The 16,548-nt window shown below is 51.6% G+C and overlaps 4 protein-coding genes across 4 annotated transcripts; 1 reads left to right on the top strand and 3 right to left on the bottom strand.

The window, feature by feature from the left end:
- Positions 1–1,171: 1,171 nt before the first annotated feature.
- Positions 1,172–3,217, top strand: N7481_005856 (Six-hairpin glycosidase-like protein; the record flags this gene model as incomplete). Its single annotated transcript, XM_057265075.1, has 1 exon — positions 1,172–3,217. One exon carries the CDS (start codon positions 1,172–1,174, stop codon positions 3,215–3,217), a length of 2,046 nt encoding a protein of 681 aa, XP_057122795.1.
- A 764-nt stretch (positions 3,218–3,981) lies between these two features.
- N7481_005857 (cell wall mannoprotein 1 family protein) lies at positions 3,982–4,521 on the bottom strand (the record flags this gene model as incomplete). Its single annotated transcript, XM_057265076.1, has 1 exon — positions 3,982–4,521. One exon carries the CDS (start codon positions 4,519–4,521, stop codon positions 3,982–3,984), a length of 540 nt encoding a protein of 179 aa, XP_057122796.1.
- A 1,509-nt stretch (positions 4,522–6,030) lies between these two features.
- On the bottom strand, positions 6,031–13,014 carry N7481_005858 (uncharacterized protein; the record flags this gene model as incomplete). The annotated part of the gene is made up of 7 exons (XM_057265077.1): positions 6,031–6,144; positions 6,199–6,862; positions 6,911–7,860; positions 7,916–8,152; positions 8,346–12,163; positions 12,458–12,580; positions 12,915–13,014. The coding sequence occupies 7 exons, from the start codon at positions 13,012–13,014 to the stop codon at positions 6,031–6,033; spliced, it is 6,006 nt and encodes a 2,001-aa protein (XP_057122797.1).
- Positions 13,015–13,785: 771 nt separating this feature from the next.
- N7481_005859 (acetate--CoA ligase) lies at positions 13,786–16,112 on the bottom strand (the record flags this gene model as incomplete). Its single annotated transcript, XM_057265078.1, has 6 exons — positions 13,786–13,848; positions 13,908–14,182; positions 14,242–14,371; positions 14,426–14,686; positions 14,772–15,986; positions 16,086–16,112. 6 exons carry the CDS (start codon positions 16,110–16,112, stop codon positions 13,786–13,788), a joined length of 1,971 nt encoding a protein of 656 aa, XP_057122798.1.
- Between the last annotated feature and the right edge of the window lie 436 nt (positions 16,113–16,548).

Below are 16,548 nucleotides of genomic sequence, written 5' to 3' on the forward strand. Positions count from 1 at the left end.
AAAATCCACTCTACACCGCAGAACTCGATCTGCTTTTTGGTATTCAGGCTTAAATGCAATTTGAGTTGAGCGAAAAATGAAACGTGTATCAGACGGGTAATATTACATTGTATTTTTACAGGCGGTGAGGGCCGTCCTTAAGTATGGCAAAAAATCGAAAAATTCTCCAGAGCTTCAGCGGCAGAATATCACTTTGGGGAAACACCTGCGAAATGACAATACCATACATAATACACCTAGGCAACCATACTGGCCGACAATTTGCTAGATACACATCCCCCCTAAGCAAGTTTTCTAGTTTGCGGACAACAAAAGGGATGGTTTTTATCAAGTGAGAGATGATGAAAACTTTATTAGAGACATCTCTATATCGGATGGATCAGATGGGTTGTTGATCGGTAAAGCGGGCTTGACTTTTTACACTACTAGTACCCAACATCCATATTGGCAACTCCATAGGTAAAGCTTGGAATACAATACATATTCTCTTTGAATATCTTTACAAGGTATGGCAGTGTTTGATTGTTAACCTTGAGACCTCAGAGAATTAGTAGAACTATCACCTGATACTATATAGCACCTAATTTGCTACGCTGGGTATCGACTTGTCGATCTGTATTGTTGCACATCCTAAAGCTTGCTGCCGAAATTGTTCAACTTTTATGCTTCTGGCATAACTAATCTCCTACAATAACCTCACTCCGTACTGGCAGGTACTACTAATAGTATGCGATACTGAGTCTATACGAACCGTACAGTTTAGGCCCCAATGACTCCTACTATTGTTAGTAGTCTCTGGTGGTGTCTTAGACATTATCTAGAGCTTTCCCCGCGTAAACTCTCTCCGAAGCGAGACAGTGTGAATTTCCCTGTTTTGTCTCAATAACTGAAATTGTCGTCTTAAAGCCTCCCGCACTATCCAACCGAAATGTCCTGCAGGGAAAGGGGGGGGGGTTCGGCATCGGTGGAGCTCCGTGGCTTGAAGAATACTAATGTACACCCCGCAGGAGAATTAACCGACTCGTCAGGGGTCGATCACCGCATAATTCTCCGGGCTACAACTATAAATAAGCAGAAAGCAATCAAGATGTATCCGTGTCAAAAAGAGTACTGGCTTTTGTGGCCGGAAATTTATCACCTCATTTGGCTTTACATCTTATGATAGCCAACAATGCATTTTGACAAATTGTTTACATTTGCTTGCCTTGCAGCGCCAACGCTTGGTTTGAATACGGCTGAAATACTTCAGGAGTATTTTGGCAACGATGCACCTTGGTATTCTAATCGCATCCCCATATTCGAAGCCAGTGCCTCTGATATCCAGGATGTGTACTATTACCGATGGAAAATCTTCCGTGCCCACCAGCGCGACCTGGGCGCTGATGGCTACATCTCAACTGAATTCCTCGAAGACGTGAGCTGGCAGACGCAGCCATCCGCATTACTTATAGATGCGACGAATATGCACCTTCGTGAAGGACGCTGGTGCCGGGACCGTCGCTTCAAGGATGATTACAGAAACTTCATCTTCGGACCGAATAAGAACCCTTATCAATTTTCCGAAAGCATGGCCGATGGTGCGTGGCAAGGTTATCTTGTTGATGGCGTTTCTGATACCATTACTGGGCTTCTTGATTCCATGCAAAGTGTCTATACGGGCTGGAATACCACAACCATGTCAACGGGTGGCTATGATGTGTCAAAGAGCCTGTATTGGATTCAGCCCTTGACAGATGCGACAGAGTATACTATTGCCAGCATTGATGCCTCTGGGGGCTCTGATGGATTCACAGGCGGTAATGCATTCCGTCCGAGCATCAACAGCTATCAGTATGCGAATGCCCTGGCTATCTCCAATATCGCTTCTCTCGCTGGGAACAAAGACCTTGCGCAGCAGTATAAGAAGAAGGCATCTGCCATCAAGGATACTGTTCAGAACTCACTTTGGAACAGTACATTTGAACATTTTATCGATCGATACAAAGTGGACAACGATGATGTCAAGTACTGGGACTTTATCCGAGGCAGGGAATTAGTTGGTTTCGTGCCATGGACCCACGATCTCCCGGACGACACTCATGATTTCGCCCAAGCATGGAAGCACCTCATCGACTCTTCCAAGTTTGCCGGACCACATGGCCTTCGTACCAACGAGCCCAGCTACGAGTACTTTATGCGACAATATCGCTACGAAGGCGACAAACGTGAATGCCAGTGGAATGGTCCTGCTTGGCCATACCAGACTACCCAGGTCCTTGCAGCTCTTGCCAACTTGCTTGACCACTACCCCAAAGCTACGGCAGCAAATGTAATAAGCAAAGTCGACTACACCAATATTCTCAAGCAGTACGCCCAGCTACACTACAACCAGAACCGAGGAGGTATTCTGGATCTCGAAGAGGACTATGATGCAGCTACTGGCCTCCCAATTGTTGGGCTCGCTCGTTCTCCGCACTATTTTCACTCCGGTTTCATTGACCTGATTCTATCTGGATTCGTGGGTATTCGCCCTCGCGCCGACAACACTCTCGAGATCAATCCAGCCGCAGATGGAAGCTCAATTTCGTATTTCCGAGCAGAGCGAATCCTTTACCACGGACACGAAGTCGCCGTGCAATGGGACGCGACGGGAGACAGATACGGCGAAAAAGGCTTAATCGTGGAAGTTGACGGTAAAAAAACAGCAAGCTCGAAGAGCCTGTCCCGTCTGACAGTCAACGTTTCCCGCAAAAGCCCGCCGTCAGTCAACCGTCCGATTGCCTTATCTGTCCAGCAAGGCTCAGACACAAACTATCCACGAGGCACGGTTTCCGTGACAAATGACACCGACACAGCTGGCATTCACGCTGCTATCGACGGGCGCGTCTATTTCTTCCCCGAGACCGACATCGCGAATGGGTGGACCACCCCAACAGGCAACGGGAGCGAGGTTTGGTATCAGATTGACTTTGAGGGTTCAACCAAGATGCAGAGTGCAGAGATTGCGTTCTTTGCAAACGAGACGCAGAAATTTGACGCCCCGAGTAATTATCGCGTCCAGACTAGTCAGTCTGGGAAATGGACAAATGTTTCCAATGGCAAATTCGACAAGGTTGTTGCGAACGGTATCATAAAGGCTTCTTGGGATGCTGTCAGCTCGGAGAGTATTAGACTATACTTCACGCCCAAGAAGGGACTGCAAGCGAGGTTGATTGAGTTGAAGGTATTTGGAGCTTAAACCGATGATGAGAGCAGACAGCTAGCAATATCATTTACAATTATATTCAAGCCGCACAATCCACGGAAATCTATAAAAGTTAGATAAAATAAAACAACAGCAGAAGTTATTACTTTGTGGTCACATAGCAACAAACGCTGTATGATGCTCGTAGAGTGACACCGAATGGTATAATCCTTTGCTGCAAAGATATTTACTAGTCCATTTTAAATGTTTCAAAGGGGCACAGACGTAGTAATAACATGGATCATAAAGAAAAACTTATCTTGCTTTTGTTACCATGCTACTCACCAGGGTTTAGAAATACTTTCTAGAATCTACTTGTGTCGTTGTTGCTTTCCAACTTGAAGTCCTACCCAGTCACTGACAGGGCAGAGAGTTACTATTTTAGGACAATATTTCGTACAATTAGAGACTAAAAGACCCGGCCAGCTCTATTAAAACCGAGCAAATAGCAGTTGCTAGGAGACGTGCGAGTAAGCTTCATGGGATGTAAGTTGTACTACAGCTACTCGGAGTAGACATATGGTTGAAATACGATTCTTCTAAATACTCATTCAATCATAGGTATAATATAACTTGGGAACTCTTTCACTCCATCGAGATACATAGTATCATGATCCCGGCATATCCAAATCGCAACTTGAAGAGAAAACATATCGGCCATTCATTTCATAAATGCCGAGCTATTTCAACCATACTACTGACTAGTATCGATTCCGTCCATACATAATTTCTAGAATACATCATAGCTCGGTCATGATTTAGTCCGAGAAAGCCTTAATAGCATCGTCGAAGTGCTTGTCAAGGCCACTCAGAATTTGAGGGGCATCCTTCTTGAGCTGACCAGAAACAATGCTCTCAAGAGCCTTGCCGAGGCCATCAGTAGCGCCTTTCAGATCCTTAAGATCCTGCTCGACGAGGCCATCGGCCGAGCCGCCGAGAACAGCCTTCTGGAAAACAGGCTTTTTCTCGACGAAGCCGTCAAGGAGGGTGTAAACGGACTTTGAAAGCGAGTTGACCGAATCCTCGAGCTTGTCGGAGTCGGCGGAGCTGAGGTTGTCGGCGTTTCTGGCTGTGTCTTTGCCGTCATTGATGATATTGAGAAGGTCCTTGGCTTCTCCTTGGAGCTTCAGGGCGGTGCCCATCACGTTGCCATCACTGGTGAAGCCTTTCAGGGTCTTGCTGAGAGATCCACAAGAGTCCTGAATCTTTTCAATGCTGGACTCGATATCGGCGGCACCACCGGCGATAGTAAGGCCGATGGAGGCAAGGCCGGCCAAAAGATACTTTGTGGCAACCATTTTGTTTGGTGGTGGATGGATTTGCTTGGGCAAATGATAAAGAGGAGAGTTGTCTTCGTTGATGATGAACATTTGATTTTGTTTGGAGTTGAGAATGGGAGTAAAAAATGAGCCTTTAAATAACTTTGTTTATGATGGCGAGATGGTCACAAAATATAGATCGTTCGTCAGATCGGCGACTTTCTGCTGAAACTCCTCAAAACCGCCGATCTATGAGACTAGATAAAAGACCGAGGCTTATTATGTGAGGCCACCTAGAGGTTTAGACCCAAAAATCAAACTGATTTTGACTAACTCGACTGTTTTACAGTCCGGATGTTATCCTGCTAGACATAGCCGATTGTATGTAGACCGTGACTATTGACATTTTGGCAGTCAACATATCGACAATACCCTCTCTGAGTCTATTTTTCTCCCTTGTCTTCAAAACCAACGATAATATCAATAGAGATTCTGGAATTAATCTCATGGTGTTCGTACTTTGGGTTGGCGGCGATCAGCCGTGACGGTTCAAGGTTCCCAGGGGGTCGTGGGTCATCAGGGGTCCAGCAGTCCACCGAATTTCAAGACTTGACCACAAAATTGAGGCTCGCAAATGCATTTAAGCCAAGGGCTAGCTATTTCGTACTACATTACTCTGAGTACCCCGCGAAGGCTTTCATCCAAGGTTTGCGCCAAAAACAATCCCTCTTACAGGGCAACCAATGACTGAGATCCCCCGCGATTATACCATGGGATTTCATTTTCTCGATGATCTGGATCCTTGCGAGACTCCTTGTATAAGATCTACATAGCTCTTCTATGCAGGCCCGGTATTTTCAAACATGAATTGCCTCAAATATATTTCTGATTTTTTTAGAAAGACAAATATCTAGATGGTGCAAAGGAGCAGTAATATAGGGACCTGAGTATTTGCTCACTACACTCACCTGGGCATACAATGTCTAGAAATTTCGCTCTTCTCTGTACATGAGGTATTTCTCGGTAATTTTCGAAAATAGAGAAACTGGGGGTTCTCAAATTTAAACCGACAATTGGAATCACTGCGGGGGGGTAAAACTGGGGAAGCTTCATAGAGGCTGGATATCATGCCCGGGCGAAGATCGTCGGTCCGGTAATGCCTAGGGACAGGAACATCCTTGATCACGATCCTCGTAATTGATTATGATTTTGAGGCCGATAGACAGGGTCCTCGAAATGATGATGCGATTATCTCAACGAGTTATAATGTTGTATACAGTGTGATAACTACAGTAGTCACCACATTAATGCAATGTTCGCATCGCGATGGTGACCAATCTACAGTAAATAGGAATACGACGTAGTAATGGGTAGATTGTTGGGGGTAGATGAGTAAAGTACAGTTCATATCGTGATCACAGGACAAAGGAGAATCGGGGGGTAAAAACAGAAGAAAAAAGGGGGGCATTAGGGACTCAGCAAACGAAGAGCAAAGAGATGACATGAGCAATGAATGGGCGGGAAGCAACAGGATCAATGCCACGCTAACTAAAAACCACCAGCCATAACAACGCCGTAATACCGACGACTCATCTCAACTGTTTGAAGAACACGGGCGTCACCAGTAAGGGGCAACCCAAGAATTTTCGAGGCTTCGACCGACTGCAAGAGGTTAGAAAGTTTATCACAGCAGATTGTATGGGAGGGTTTACTAACGTGGACATCTTCATGCGTAATCCAGCCAGCTACAGCTCGGCTCATCTCCTTGAAAGCAACGCGCTCTTCTAAGCCGTCTATGCCTGAGCCGCTGCGGACACGGTCGCCCATTGCCACGAGGGCATTCACCAGTCGACTTAGCCGGGTTGGATCTCTGCGGCCCCGAGTCGCGGTTGCGAGGCGAAGGAAGTCTTCGTAAATGCCACCGCCGGAAGACCAGCCGCGCATCTTGCGCTCCGGTCCATCGCCGAAGCCGGTGACCAGCTGTTCGAGGGTCGCGTAGTCACGGGAGATGACCGCTGTAGGTCCGACAACGCGGCAGAAGGTAGCGTGGGCGTCGTTCCAGTGCTTGCCACGGATCAATGCATCTACCTCGCGGATAGCATCACCGCTGGCACGTGCGTGCAAGGCCTTTGCAACCCAGATCCAGGGCTCGGGAAGCTGGAGCTCGTTTGTGAGATGCTGCCAGGTTGGGTCAGGAGTGGTACCGTCAGAGATGGTAGGATCAGGGAGAGAAGCGCCGAAGCGAGCGAGGGTGTCTTGCACAGCCCGCTTGCGATCTTCGGCCTTAGAGAGGTGCAGGAGGACAAAAAGGGCAGGGGAAAAGTTGTTCACTCGCAATGATCTCAGAAGCATAGTCCCAGACCAGGCGGTCGACTTGATGCTGGTCGATCTTGACGGCATCAGTCTTGCCTACTGCGGCAGCAAGAACATGATGAAGCTGGAAGGAGAGGCGGTTGTTGAGTCGGTCGCCAGACAGAGACTCTGGCAAAATTGCGGCGGGGAAGGTAACAGGGGGGGGACATTGGTAGCGCCATTAACAGCTGAGTATGTCTTGAGGAGCACCCAAAGAGGCGATTCACGACCTAATGTATCGGCGCCTGGCTGGAGAGTTGCGTGAGAGCTGTCTTCGTGCGAAGGGTGAGGGAAAGCAGGTTCGAGTCCCTGAGTGAGGTCGTGCAAATATTGAGACACGGCAGCTTCGATCGGCTCATCCTCGGTAGTACCATACCAAAGGCGGAGGCCGAAGGCTTGGAACCAATCCAGGTCGAAGCGCTCAGTGAGGAGGAAGGTGGAAGCCCGATCTTCCAGAGCACCGCCAGTCTTGCCTTCACTGCGAAGACCATTGCCCGAAACAAGCTCGTAAAGGGCACGTAGAGGCTCGCTCATTTCAGAGAGCACGTTGTTCTGACGCCAGACCTCGATCTGGTCTGTCAATTCCGCCCGCGAGGTAGCGTCACGGCCGATCTGAGCGACAATGGTAGCAAGATGAAGGTTATTGCTGTCGATAAGGGTCTTGCAAGCCTCCTCAATCCGGTGAGCGCAAAGGAGGTGGACAGCACGCTCCTCAGCGGAACGAATCAACTCCAGGGTTTGCGTGTGCTTTTCACGGATGATGCTTTCCCACAGACGAGTCAAACGGTCCTTCTTGATGCGATGCGCGAATTGGGGTCGCAGCTGAGCTGGCACACCCGCAGAGATGTCATCTTCGATGTCGTCGTCGAATAGAATGTTGGCTAACTGCCATACCAATCTTTCCTCTTCTTTGGAATGCGCAAAGGCAAACTGGCGCATATCAACCTTGGGAAGGCGAACGAACGGAGTTCCGTCAATGCGCTCGACGGTGGACTGTTGCTTTTGCACATTGAGCATCTCTTGTGACTAAAAGAGGGTTAGTGATGCCATGGATAAATACGGACAAATCGAATCTACATACCTCGCCCGTCTGGTGGTACTTGAAAACCGCAATATCTCTGCCCTCGCTGAAGACAGACAAACGCTCTTGCCAGCGGTTGTTGACACCAGAAATCGGTTCGGCCATGTCGTCCTTGGCGCAGACAATAGAGTCCATGAGACCCCAGCGAGGCTTGAACGAATCGTGGAAAGCGGCGTCCTTTTGGCTCATTTGGGCCTCATCGCCGGCGAAGGTTTTGGGTTGTTTGTTGTAGGGCCACTGGAAAGAGGGAAAGGATTTAGCTCAGAGTATTCTCAATTTAGTTAACTATCTGGGTGGGATGTGCAAATGAATAGAAGCCTAGTTACATGCTCAAAGGATAAACAGGGGTGGTGCTGAAGTGCGGAAAAATGGACAATGTGGAATGGGTAAAAGATAAAAATCAAGTACAAACAAAGAAGGGAGTGCGAACCTCGAAGCCTTTAGGCTGCACCTTTGAAGCTTTCAACGGCGAAGGTGCGCTCTGTTTGCGCGGTTGCTGGAAAAGCGAGTTCATCAAGTCGATACTATTCGTGAACCCCTTCTTGGGAGATCCGTTCGATTTCGCTTCTGGGGAGCCGTCGTTCAAGAGAGTTCGGTCGGCAAAGGCATTGGCCTGGATTTCACGTAGGGCATCGCGGTTTTGTTTGCGAGGGCTGATGGTGCGCTGAAGCTGCTCCGCCCAGTCACCACTAAGGTCGAGGCGAGGCTTGGGAGGTGTGCCAAAGTGCTTGATTGGGTGGGTGGTGTCCAGTTCACCGTCGGTGCTCTGGGAGTCTTCCCGCTCCACGGTATGATGAAGGTGTGGAAAGGAACCCGCCATGTCCATTTCCTGGTCTTCATCAGATCCAACTACGGAGTCGCCAGAGCGCTGGCTCTCGGTGACATCATCTTCATGCTCAGTAGTTGAACCCGTGGAGCCTTCCTCTAAAAAAGACTCGGTCTCGCCCTCCGAACCCATCTCCTCATCTTCCATCTCCATAGCTTGGCTACCAAAGGAGCCGGGAACGAGCTTGCGCTTCTTGAAGTCGAAGGTATCATCGTCGATTCCAGCCATGGAGCCAACGAATGACTCGTCGATTGAGAAGGTTGCGGATTGCTCAAAGCTGACGGGGTGGTCTGGCTGAGCCTTAGGAGTACGGTTGTCATCAGGACCCGCTCCAAGGGTGCTCTGGTCGAGACTCTCACCTTCTTCATCTTCATCGTAGTCCAAACCATACGTAGTAAAGTGAGGAACCTTGAAGACCCAGGTACCGGTCTGGGTATCGTAGTCGACAAACTCGGTATCGTGTACCTTCTGAAGACGGTCAATGTGCTTATCAAACAGAGGTCCGCTGGTAATGGGAAGCGGGGACTTTCGATCACGACCACGAGGCCAGGAGTTCTCAATGCGAAGGGTGGAGACGACGTTCAGACCCTTACCCATCGGAGGCTTGATAGTCTCATCGGGGTAAACAGTGATTTTTCGCACGCCAATCTCGACAATTTTGCTGTAAATGTTTTCCATGTCGACTGTAGTCAGGTCGACGGCGCCATTAAAGGTGACCGAGCCGCAGTGCTGACGACCGACAGTGAAGTTCACCACTTGCTTGAGCTGGTCGCGACTCAATTTGTTCAGTTCGGCGCGACTAGGCTTCATCCAATACTCGCCAGGCTTAGGGTCAGAGCCAGGGACGAAGGTGGGTCGCTTCACGGAAGAGGTATTAGCTGAAATAGGCTCGCCATTCTCAGGAACCACAGCGAGGTCACGGCTGATTGATTCCATTTCAGGACGCTCGCTGCCGTTTCCGTCAATTCCATTGAGGCTACCGCTGCGGCGTTGAGAGCGCAGGAAACCCAGTTCTTGGGGAGTGGCTTGAGGAGTAGGCTCCGGGCTCTTGGACTCGACGCGGACGATCTCAGTGCCCTGGACAGCAGAGGGGCTGGCGTCGAAGCTGACCTTCTTCTTGAGCTTATCGGGATGGGTCGAATCATCGCCGTTGGTAAGGGTAGGGGCTGGTGATGTGCTGGCGGGGCGAGCGAAGAGATCGGTCCTCAAGCTGCGGTCGATAGTAAGGCGCTTCATGCTGCCACCATTGCTACGTCCACCGCTGGACTGCAGGGCGCCAGGCGACAGAACACTGTCTGACTCAGGATCAAAAGTCTTGCGCAAGTTACTTGTGGAGTAACTCTTGCTGAAGCTGCGGCCGAAGCTGCCTCCAATGCTCCCGCGAAGACTACTGCTTCCACCACAACCACCGCCACCGAGAAGGCTGTTACTGAATCCAGAGGGGGTGCTGCTGGAGCTGGAGGGCGAGCCGTAGGTAGAATAGGAGAAACCGTATCCCTGGCGCTTCGGAGGAGTAGACAGGCGGTTAGCTCCACCGGGCGTGATGGAATAAGGAAGGGGAGCTCGCTGCTTCTGCCTCATGCTGGAGGAGAGGGGTGTCGCCAGAGGACCGGGGGAAGGAGCATCGGGGGTGGGCAAGCCAGAAAAGATAGACTGACTGCCGTAAGGGTTGCCACCAAGCAGGGAGGAAGTCAGACTTCCGGGAACCGGCTGGGATTGTTGTGGTGCAGGCTGAGATCCGCCGAACAAGCTGTTACCAGCCGGCTGTTGCTGCTGGCTTTGGTTTCCAAAAAGTGAGGATCCGGCATTCTGTTGGGTGTTGTTGCTCTGTCCGAAGAGGCCGCCACCAGTAGCGCCGGTAGAGCCGCCGAAAAGGCCACCAGGCTTTTGCTGTTGCTGTTGCTGGCCACCGAACAAACCGCCGCCAGCAGGTTGCTGAGTTTGAGAGGCACCCAGACCACCAAATGCACCGCCACCTGTAGAGCCAGGTGCGCCGCCAAAGAGACCACCCGGCTTCTGTTGCTGTTGGTTCTGGCCACCGAACAGGCCACCACCAGCCGCGGGCTGGGATTGATTCCCTCCGAAGAGCCCTCCGCCTCCCTGCTGCTGAGGCTGGGTGTTAGCACCGCCGAAAAGGCCTCCGCCAGCTGCCGGCTGCTGAGTTTGAGCGCCTCCGAACAAAGAGCCGCCGGTGCCCTGCTGCTGAGTATTTGAGCCGAAGCCACCACCAGTGCCGCCGAACAAGGACTTATTCTGGGTCTGGTTCTGGTTCGCTCCCAAGCCGCCGCCAAAGGCACTAGTGCCAGTCTGTGGTTGTTGTCCAAAGCCAGTGGATCCAGTAGTCGTACTTCCACCGAAGGGGTTCGAATTGGTGGTGTTTTGCTGGGCTCCGAATCCACCACCAGCGCCAAAGCCACCAGTTGTACCTGCCGCAGGAGTAGCACCAAAGGCAGGTTTGGCAGGTTGATTTCCCCCGAACAGCCCGCCACCGGTGTTGGTATTGGAACCGAAGGCACCCCCGGTTCCTGCGCTGCCTCCAAATGCACCGCCAGTGCCAGCAGTGGCCGTATTCCCACCGAAAAGAGAGCCGGGCTGGGTGGTTGCCGCTCCGCCGCCGAACATTGAGTTGGCAGGCTTGTTGGCCCCGAAGAGGGGGTTGGAATTGTTTGTGGAGCCAAATCCACCGGCGGTCTGGGTAGATCCGAAGGTAGATGGTGCGCTTGTGTTAGCGGCGCCAAAAGGAGTGCTGGCGCTGGCACCAAAGCCACCAGTGGTGTTCTGCTGGGCACCGAATCCAGTTCCGGTCGTGTTGCCTCCGAAGCTGGAGGAGCCGAATGCACCTGCCTGGTTGCTTCCATTTCCGAAGCGCCGGCCCCGCTCATAATCGGCCAATCGCAGTTCCTCAAAGGAATAGTTCTTGTATGGAGGCATGAAGCTGACACTCTGGTAGTGGTTCATGGTGTTGGAGCTCGTGTCCTTCTCTGTGAATGGGTTGAATGGGGTAGAACCGGTGCCTTCGCAGGGAGCAACTGCGCCGCCCGCTAGCGGAGTCGCGCCAGCTCCAAAACCAGTGTTTGTCGAGTTGCCAAAAGCGCCGCCCGTGGTGTTGGAGCCGAAGCCTCCACCAGTGGCTGCGGGTGTACCGAAACCACCGGCGGGTTTGTTCGCACCGAAAAGACCACCGCTGGTGTTGTTATTGGTGTTGGCGCCAAATCCGCCTGTAGTTCCCGATCCTCCCGATCCAAATCCACCACCAGTGCTGGCACCGAATCCGCCGGCATTTCCAGTGTTCGCAGCGCTTCCGAAGAGACTTCCGCCAGTGCTGGGGGTATTGGTGGTTCCGAAGCCACCGGTACGGTTTTGTTGGCCACCAAAGAGGGAGCCAGGTTGAGTTTGTGTGTTGTTGGTGTTGGAGCCGAATCCTGCGTGAAGGGAGAAGTACATGTTAGTCAATTGTCAAAGAAAGTCCCCATAAATGAAATATCTAAAAGGCGCAATTATAGCTCAATGAGATGAATTTGTCCTGGGATCGAATCGCTCAATTTCCGGGGAAGTAGCCAGCCAAGGCATCGAGTCATTTCCTGGACCAGTGCGCAAAGAATTCTTCGCACGTGTTTAGGATTGAGATAGGTTGTCGAAAATCCGAGATTTGTCGATATGGCGAAATATATACCGAAAGGACATTGAGCGAGAAAACCCGCAAGACTCCTCCATACCCGAGCACGTACCTCCGCCGGTGCCGAAGCTGCTGGAGGTGTTGCCGAACAAACCACCACCAGAAGCTGCAGTGCTAGTGTTACCACCGCCAAACGCGGAGGTTGTTGATCCGGAGCCGAAGCCTAGATGACGGGGTAGGGATCGCGGTCAGAGACTGATTTTTCAAGCAGGCCCCTTCAACAAGACCATTTCCGTTGTCGCGGCGTCGCTGAGCATCGAGAGAGTCCGCGGGAGTTTTCGTTTGGCACGACTGAGGTTTATCAAGGCGAGAGGTTGGCGGCCTTGCGCGTGTCATGGTCCATCGCGGGTCGAAGTCAGGGAGCACCGGGTTGTTGCCGACAGAGCGAAGCAGTCGAGAAAGAGCCACGGAGGGGAGAGCAGGGCAGCAAAGAGGGATTGGAAAAACAAAGCGCCAAACAAGGATATAAATCACAGAAACAGAGAGAGAAGACCTACCTCCGGCAGTATTGCTGGACCCGAATCCAGATCCGGTGCCAAAGCCACTGCTTTGGTTGTTGGACTGGCCGAATCCTCCACCTCCAAAGCCGAAAGACATAGTGTCGGTTGAAGCTCAGGGATTAGTGGTTCATACGGCACTCCGGATATGGATGAAGCAAGGTGAAAGTGAGAAGAAAGATGAGCGCGTGGAGGATGAAGGGAACGACGCGACAGAAAAGTCGGGTGTGCCAGTTCAGGCAGGCACTGTTGCTTAGGTCAGCCTCCGGGGGACTGCACTCCGTCACGTGAGTGGGTTTGTGCCTTACATGGGGAAGTGCCCGAGTTCAATCGCTTTGTTGTTGAAAGCTTTGTTCAAGTTGGAATGATGCATGCAACTGCAGGAGCTGTGAATATAGGTTAGTTTCGGGGAAACACCTTGCTCCTTGCTGCTAACCCTCGTGTTCGTTGGCTAATGGGGATAATAAATATTGCAGGAAGCTCTCGTGAGCTCTACCCGAAAACAGCTACTATACGGGAACCATGCCCCTAGAAAGTCTCCATGTCTCTACGTCCCGTGCCTCTACGCAACAAAAGAAATTTTCATAATTGAACATGAATGAAACCCGTAAAGAAGAAAATCATATTCACACCGCTGCTGGATTAACAGACCAGGGAATCTCAAACATCAAATAGGCAACACTCATAAAAGAAGAAATAATCAATTTCGGACGCCTGAGGGCCGGGGTCATCGGTCCTCCCAACGCGGCTTACTGCATAATGCTCAATGGCAATTGAACCAGAAAGAAGTTCAAAAAAGACTCATTCTCTTTTGAATCATTATCGTGAAATCATAGACCCAAATATTTTGTTTGCTTCGTTCATTCTCCGATCACTTGCGACGCGACGCGTGGACCGTCGCAATGATCTTGTCAACTACGCTGGGGTCGGACAGCTGCAAAAACGAGTTAGCGATCAATTCTCGACATTCCTTAACCGAGATGAGGATCTTACCGTCGAAGTGTCACCCAGGCTGTCTTCCTCACCGCTCAGGATCTTACGCAGAATGCGGCGCATGATCTTTCCACTGCGGGTCTTGGGGAGATCCTCAACAACGAAGACGGTCTTAGGGGCAGCGAAAGGTCCAATGGATTTGCGGACCTGCATCACAAGGTCCTTGCGAACCTCGTCATTGGTCTCGTTGCCTTCCTTCAGGGCAACGAAGGCGTTGACGGCCTGGCCGGTCAGTTCATCGGCGATACCAACGACAGCGGCCTCAGCAACCATGGCTATATACAGAGTCAGCAATTGATCAAAAACGTCCGTCATATCCTCGTGATGAACTTACGGTGCTCGAGGAGAGCAGCCTCAATCTCCGCAGTGGACAAGCGGTGACCGGAAACGTTAACAACATCATCAACACGGCCACGGATCCAGTAGTAACCGTCGTGATCGCGACCAGCGCCATCTCCGGTGAACTAGACAACAAGAGTCAATAATATGCCAAGGATAGAAACGATTTCAAAACTTACGTAGTAGCCCTTGTAAACGTTCAGGTAGGTATCCATGTAGCGCTTGTGAGCACCCCAGACTGTGCGGGCCATGCTAGGCCATGCCTGCTTGAAGGCAAGGACACCCTCAACATCGTTACCGGTGATCTCCTCTCCGGAGACAGGGTCAATGATGGCGGGCTCGATTCCAAAGAATGGAAGCGAGGCGCTACCAGGCTTAGTGGGGGTGATGCCGCCCAGAGGTGTGATCACGTTGGAACCGGTCTCGGTTTGCCAGTAAGTCTGCAAAGTATATTAGCTGATGAATCGCGGATATTAGGGAAAAGAGATACGGACATCGCAAACGTGAGCTTCCTCCCTTGCCAACAGCCTCGAAGTACCACTTCCAGACCTCAGCAGCAATGGGTTCACCGACGGAGCCGAGTACACGCAGGGACTTCATCTTGTGGTGGATGTGCTCGTTACCGGCACGCTTCAGCAGGCGCAGGGCGGTGGGGGCAACATAGAACTGAGTAACATCGTGCTTGTCGATGACATCCCAGTAGCGCGAGAAGTTGGGGTAAGCGGGGGTACTCTCGAAAACGACGGTGGCACATCCCAACAACAGAGGGGCGTAAACTACATAGGTGTGACCAGTAATCCAGCCGACATCACCGCCACAGAAGTAGCGGTCATCATCGTGGATATCAAAGACATATTTTCCGGTCATGGCGGCACCCAGCAGGTAGCCGGCAGTGGTGTGCATAACACCCTTGGGCTTTCCAGTCGAGCCGGAGGTGTAGAGAAGGAAAAGAGGGTCTTCGGAGTTAACAGGCTCGGGGGCGAGGTAGTTGGGGTACTTCTCGACCTCCTCGTGCCACCAGATATCACGGCCCTCGGTCCAGGGAACCTCGGCGCCAGTGCGCTTGTAAACCAGGCAAGTGGTCACATCGGGGCATTGCTCGAGCGCCGCATCAACAATGCGCTTAGTGCCAATGACCTTACCACCACGCTTGCCCTCGTCGGTGGTGATGACGACCTTGGAGTTCGCGTCGAGCACGCGATCGCGGAGAGAGTCTGAGGAGAAACCGGCGAATACGACGGAGTGGACGGCACCGATACGGGAGCAGGCCAGGAAGGCGATGACGGCCTCGGGAATCATGGGAAGGTAGATACCGACGGTGTCACCCTTCTTGACACCACGCTGCTTCAGTGTCCAGGCGACGCGGGAGACCTCGCGGAGGAGCTCGCCGTATGTAATGGAGCGGCCCTCGTTGGGCTCGTCGGCTTCGTAGATGATGGCGACCTTGTCGGGGTTCTTCAGGGCGTGACGGTCAACACAGTTGAAGGAAGCGTTCAACTGGCCCTCCACGAACCAGGCATTATCACCATTGGCAAGGGAACCGTGGTGGGTGGTCTGGAAGTCTTTGTCGAAGGTGAGAAGCTCACGGGCCATGCGGGCCCAGAAAGTGTCCGGGCTGCGGATGGATTCTTCATAGAGCTTATTGTACTCATCGATATCCTTGATGTGGGTGCCGGTGGGGTGCTTGTCGTGGAAAGCTTTGGGAACGTGATAAGTGTCGACCTCGTGGGCTTCCAGCACCTGAGTAGCGTAGGTTAGCAATGATCGGCGGGGAAGGTGGGAAGGTGGGATGAAAAGAAGTGGCGGGCGCGGCGGTTGCCAGTGCGACCAGGTACTTACCACGGAGGGCTTACGGTCGTCCGACATATTTGTGAGCTCCGGAGCACAGTGGAAGATGAATTCAATGTGTTAGGAGAGAGGTCTGTGGGAGAGGAGGGGGTTAAAAGTTAGTGTCAGGTCGTGGGCAGAGGGACGAAGGAGCAACTGGCGGGGGAGCTTCAAGTGGAGGCATGTTGGAATCACTCACGCGATGGGGAGAGGGGGGTGGAGAGAGAAATCGAGAGAGGGAGCGAGAGAGGGAGAAAGAAAAACGAGGTACAGCGTGGAGGGAAATGTTAATATTAAATATTTCAAGTTAGGAGAATGCTGGGTTGGGGGTGGAGTAATTGGCTGTCACCGATTCGGGTCAAGGCTGGATGCGGCGGGGCTGTCACTGCGAGCGGCAGGGAGAGTAGACTCTAGAGTAGTATACACATACACAGTACACGACAGTATCCTACAACTGTATAGTTGACGACTATCG

This window comes from Penicillium waksmanii, assembly GCF_028829765.1.
Source record: "Penicillium waksmanii strain IBT 27052 chromosome Unknown utg000005l:1.0-5232799.0:1.0-5237142.0, whole genome shotgun sequence".
Classification (NCBI taxonomy): domain Eukaryota; kingdom Fungi; phylum Ascomycota; class Eurotiomycetes; order Eurotiales; family Aspergillaceae; genus Penicillium; species Penicillium waksmanii.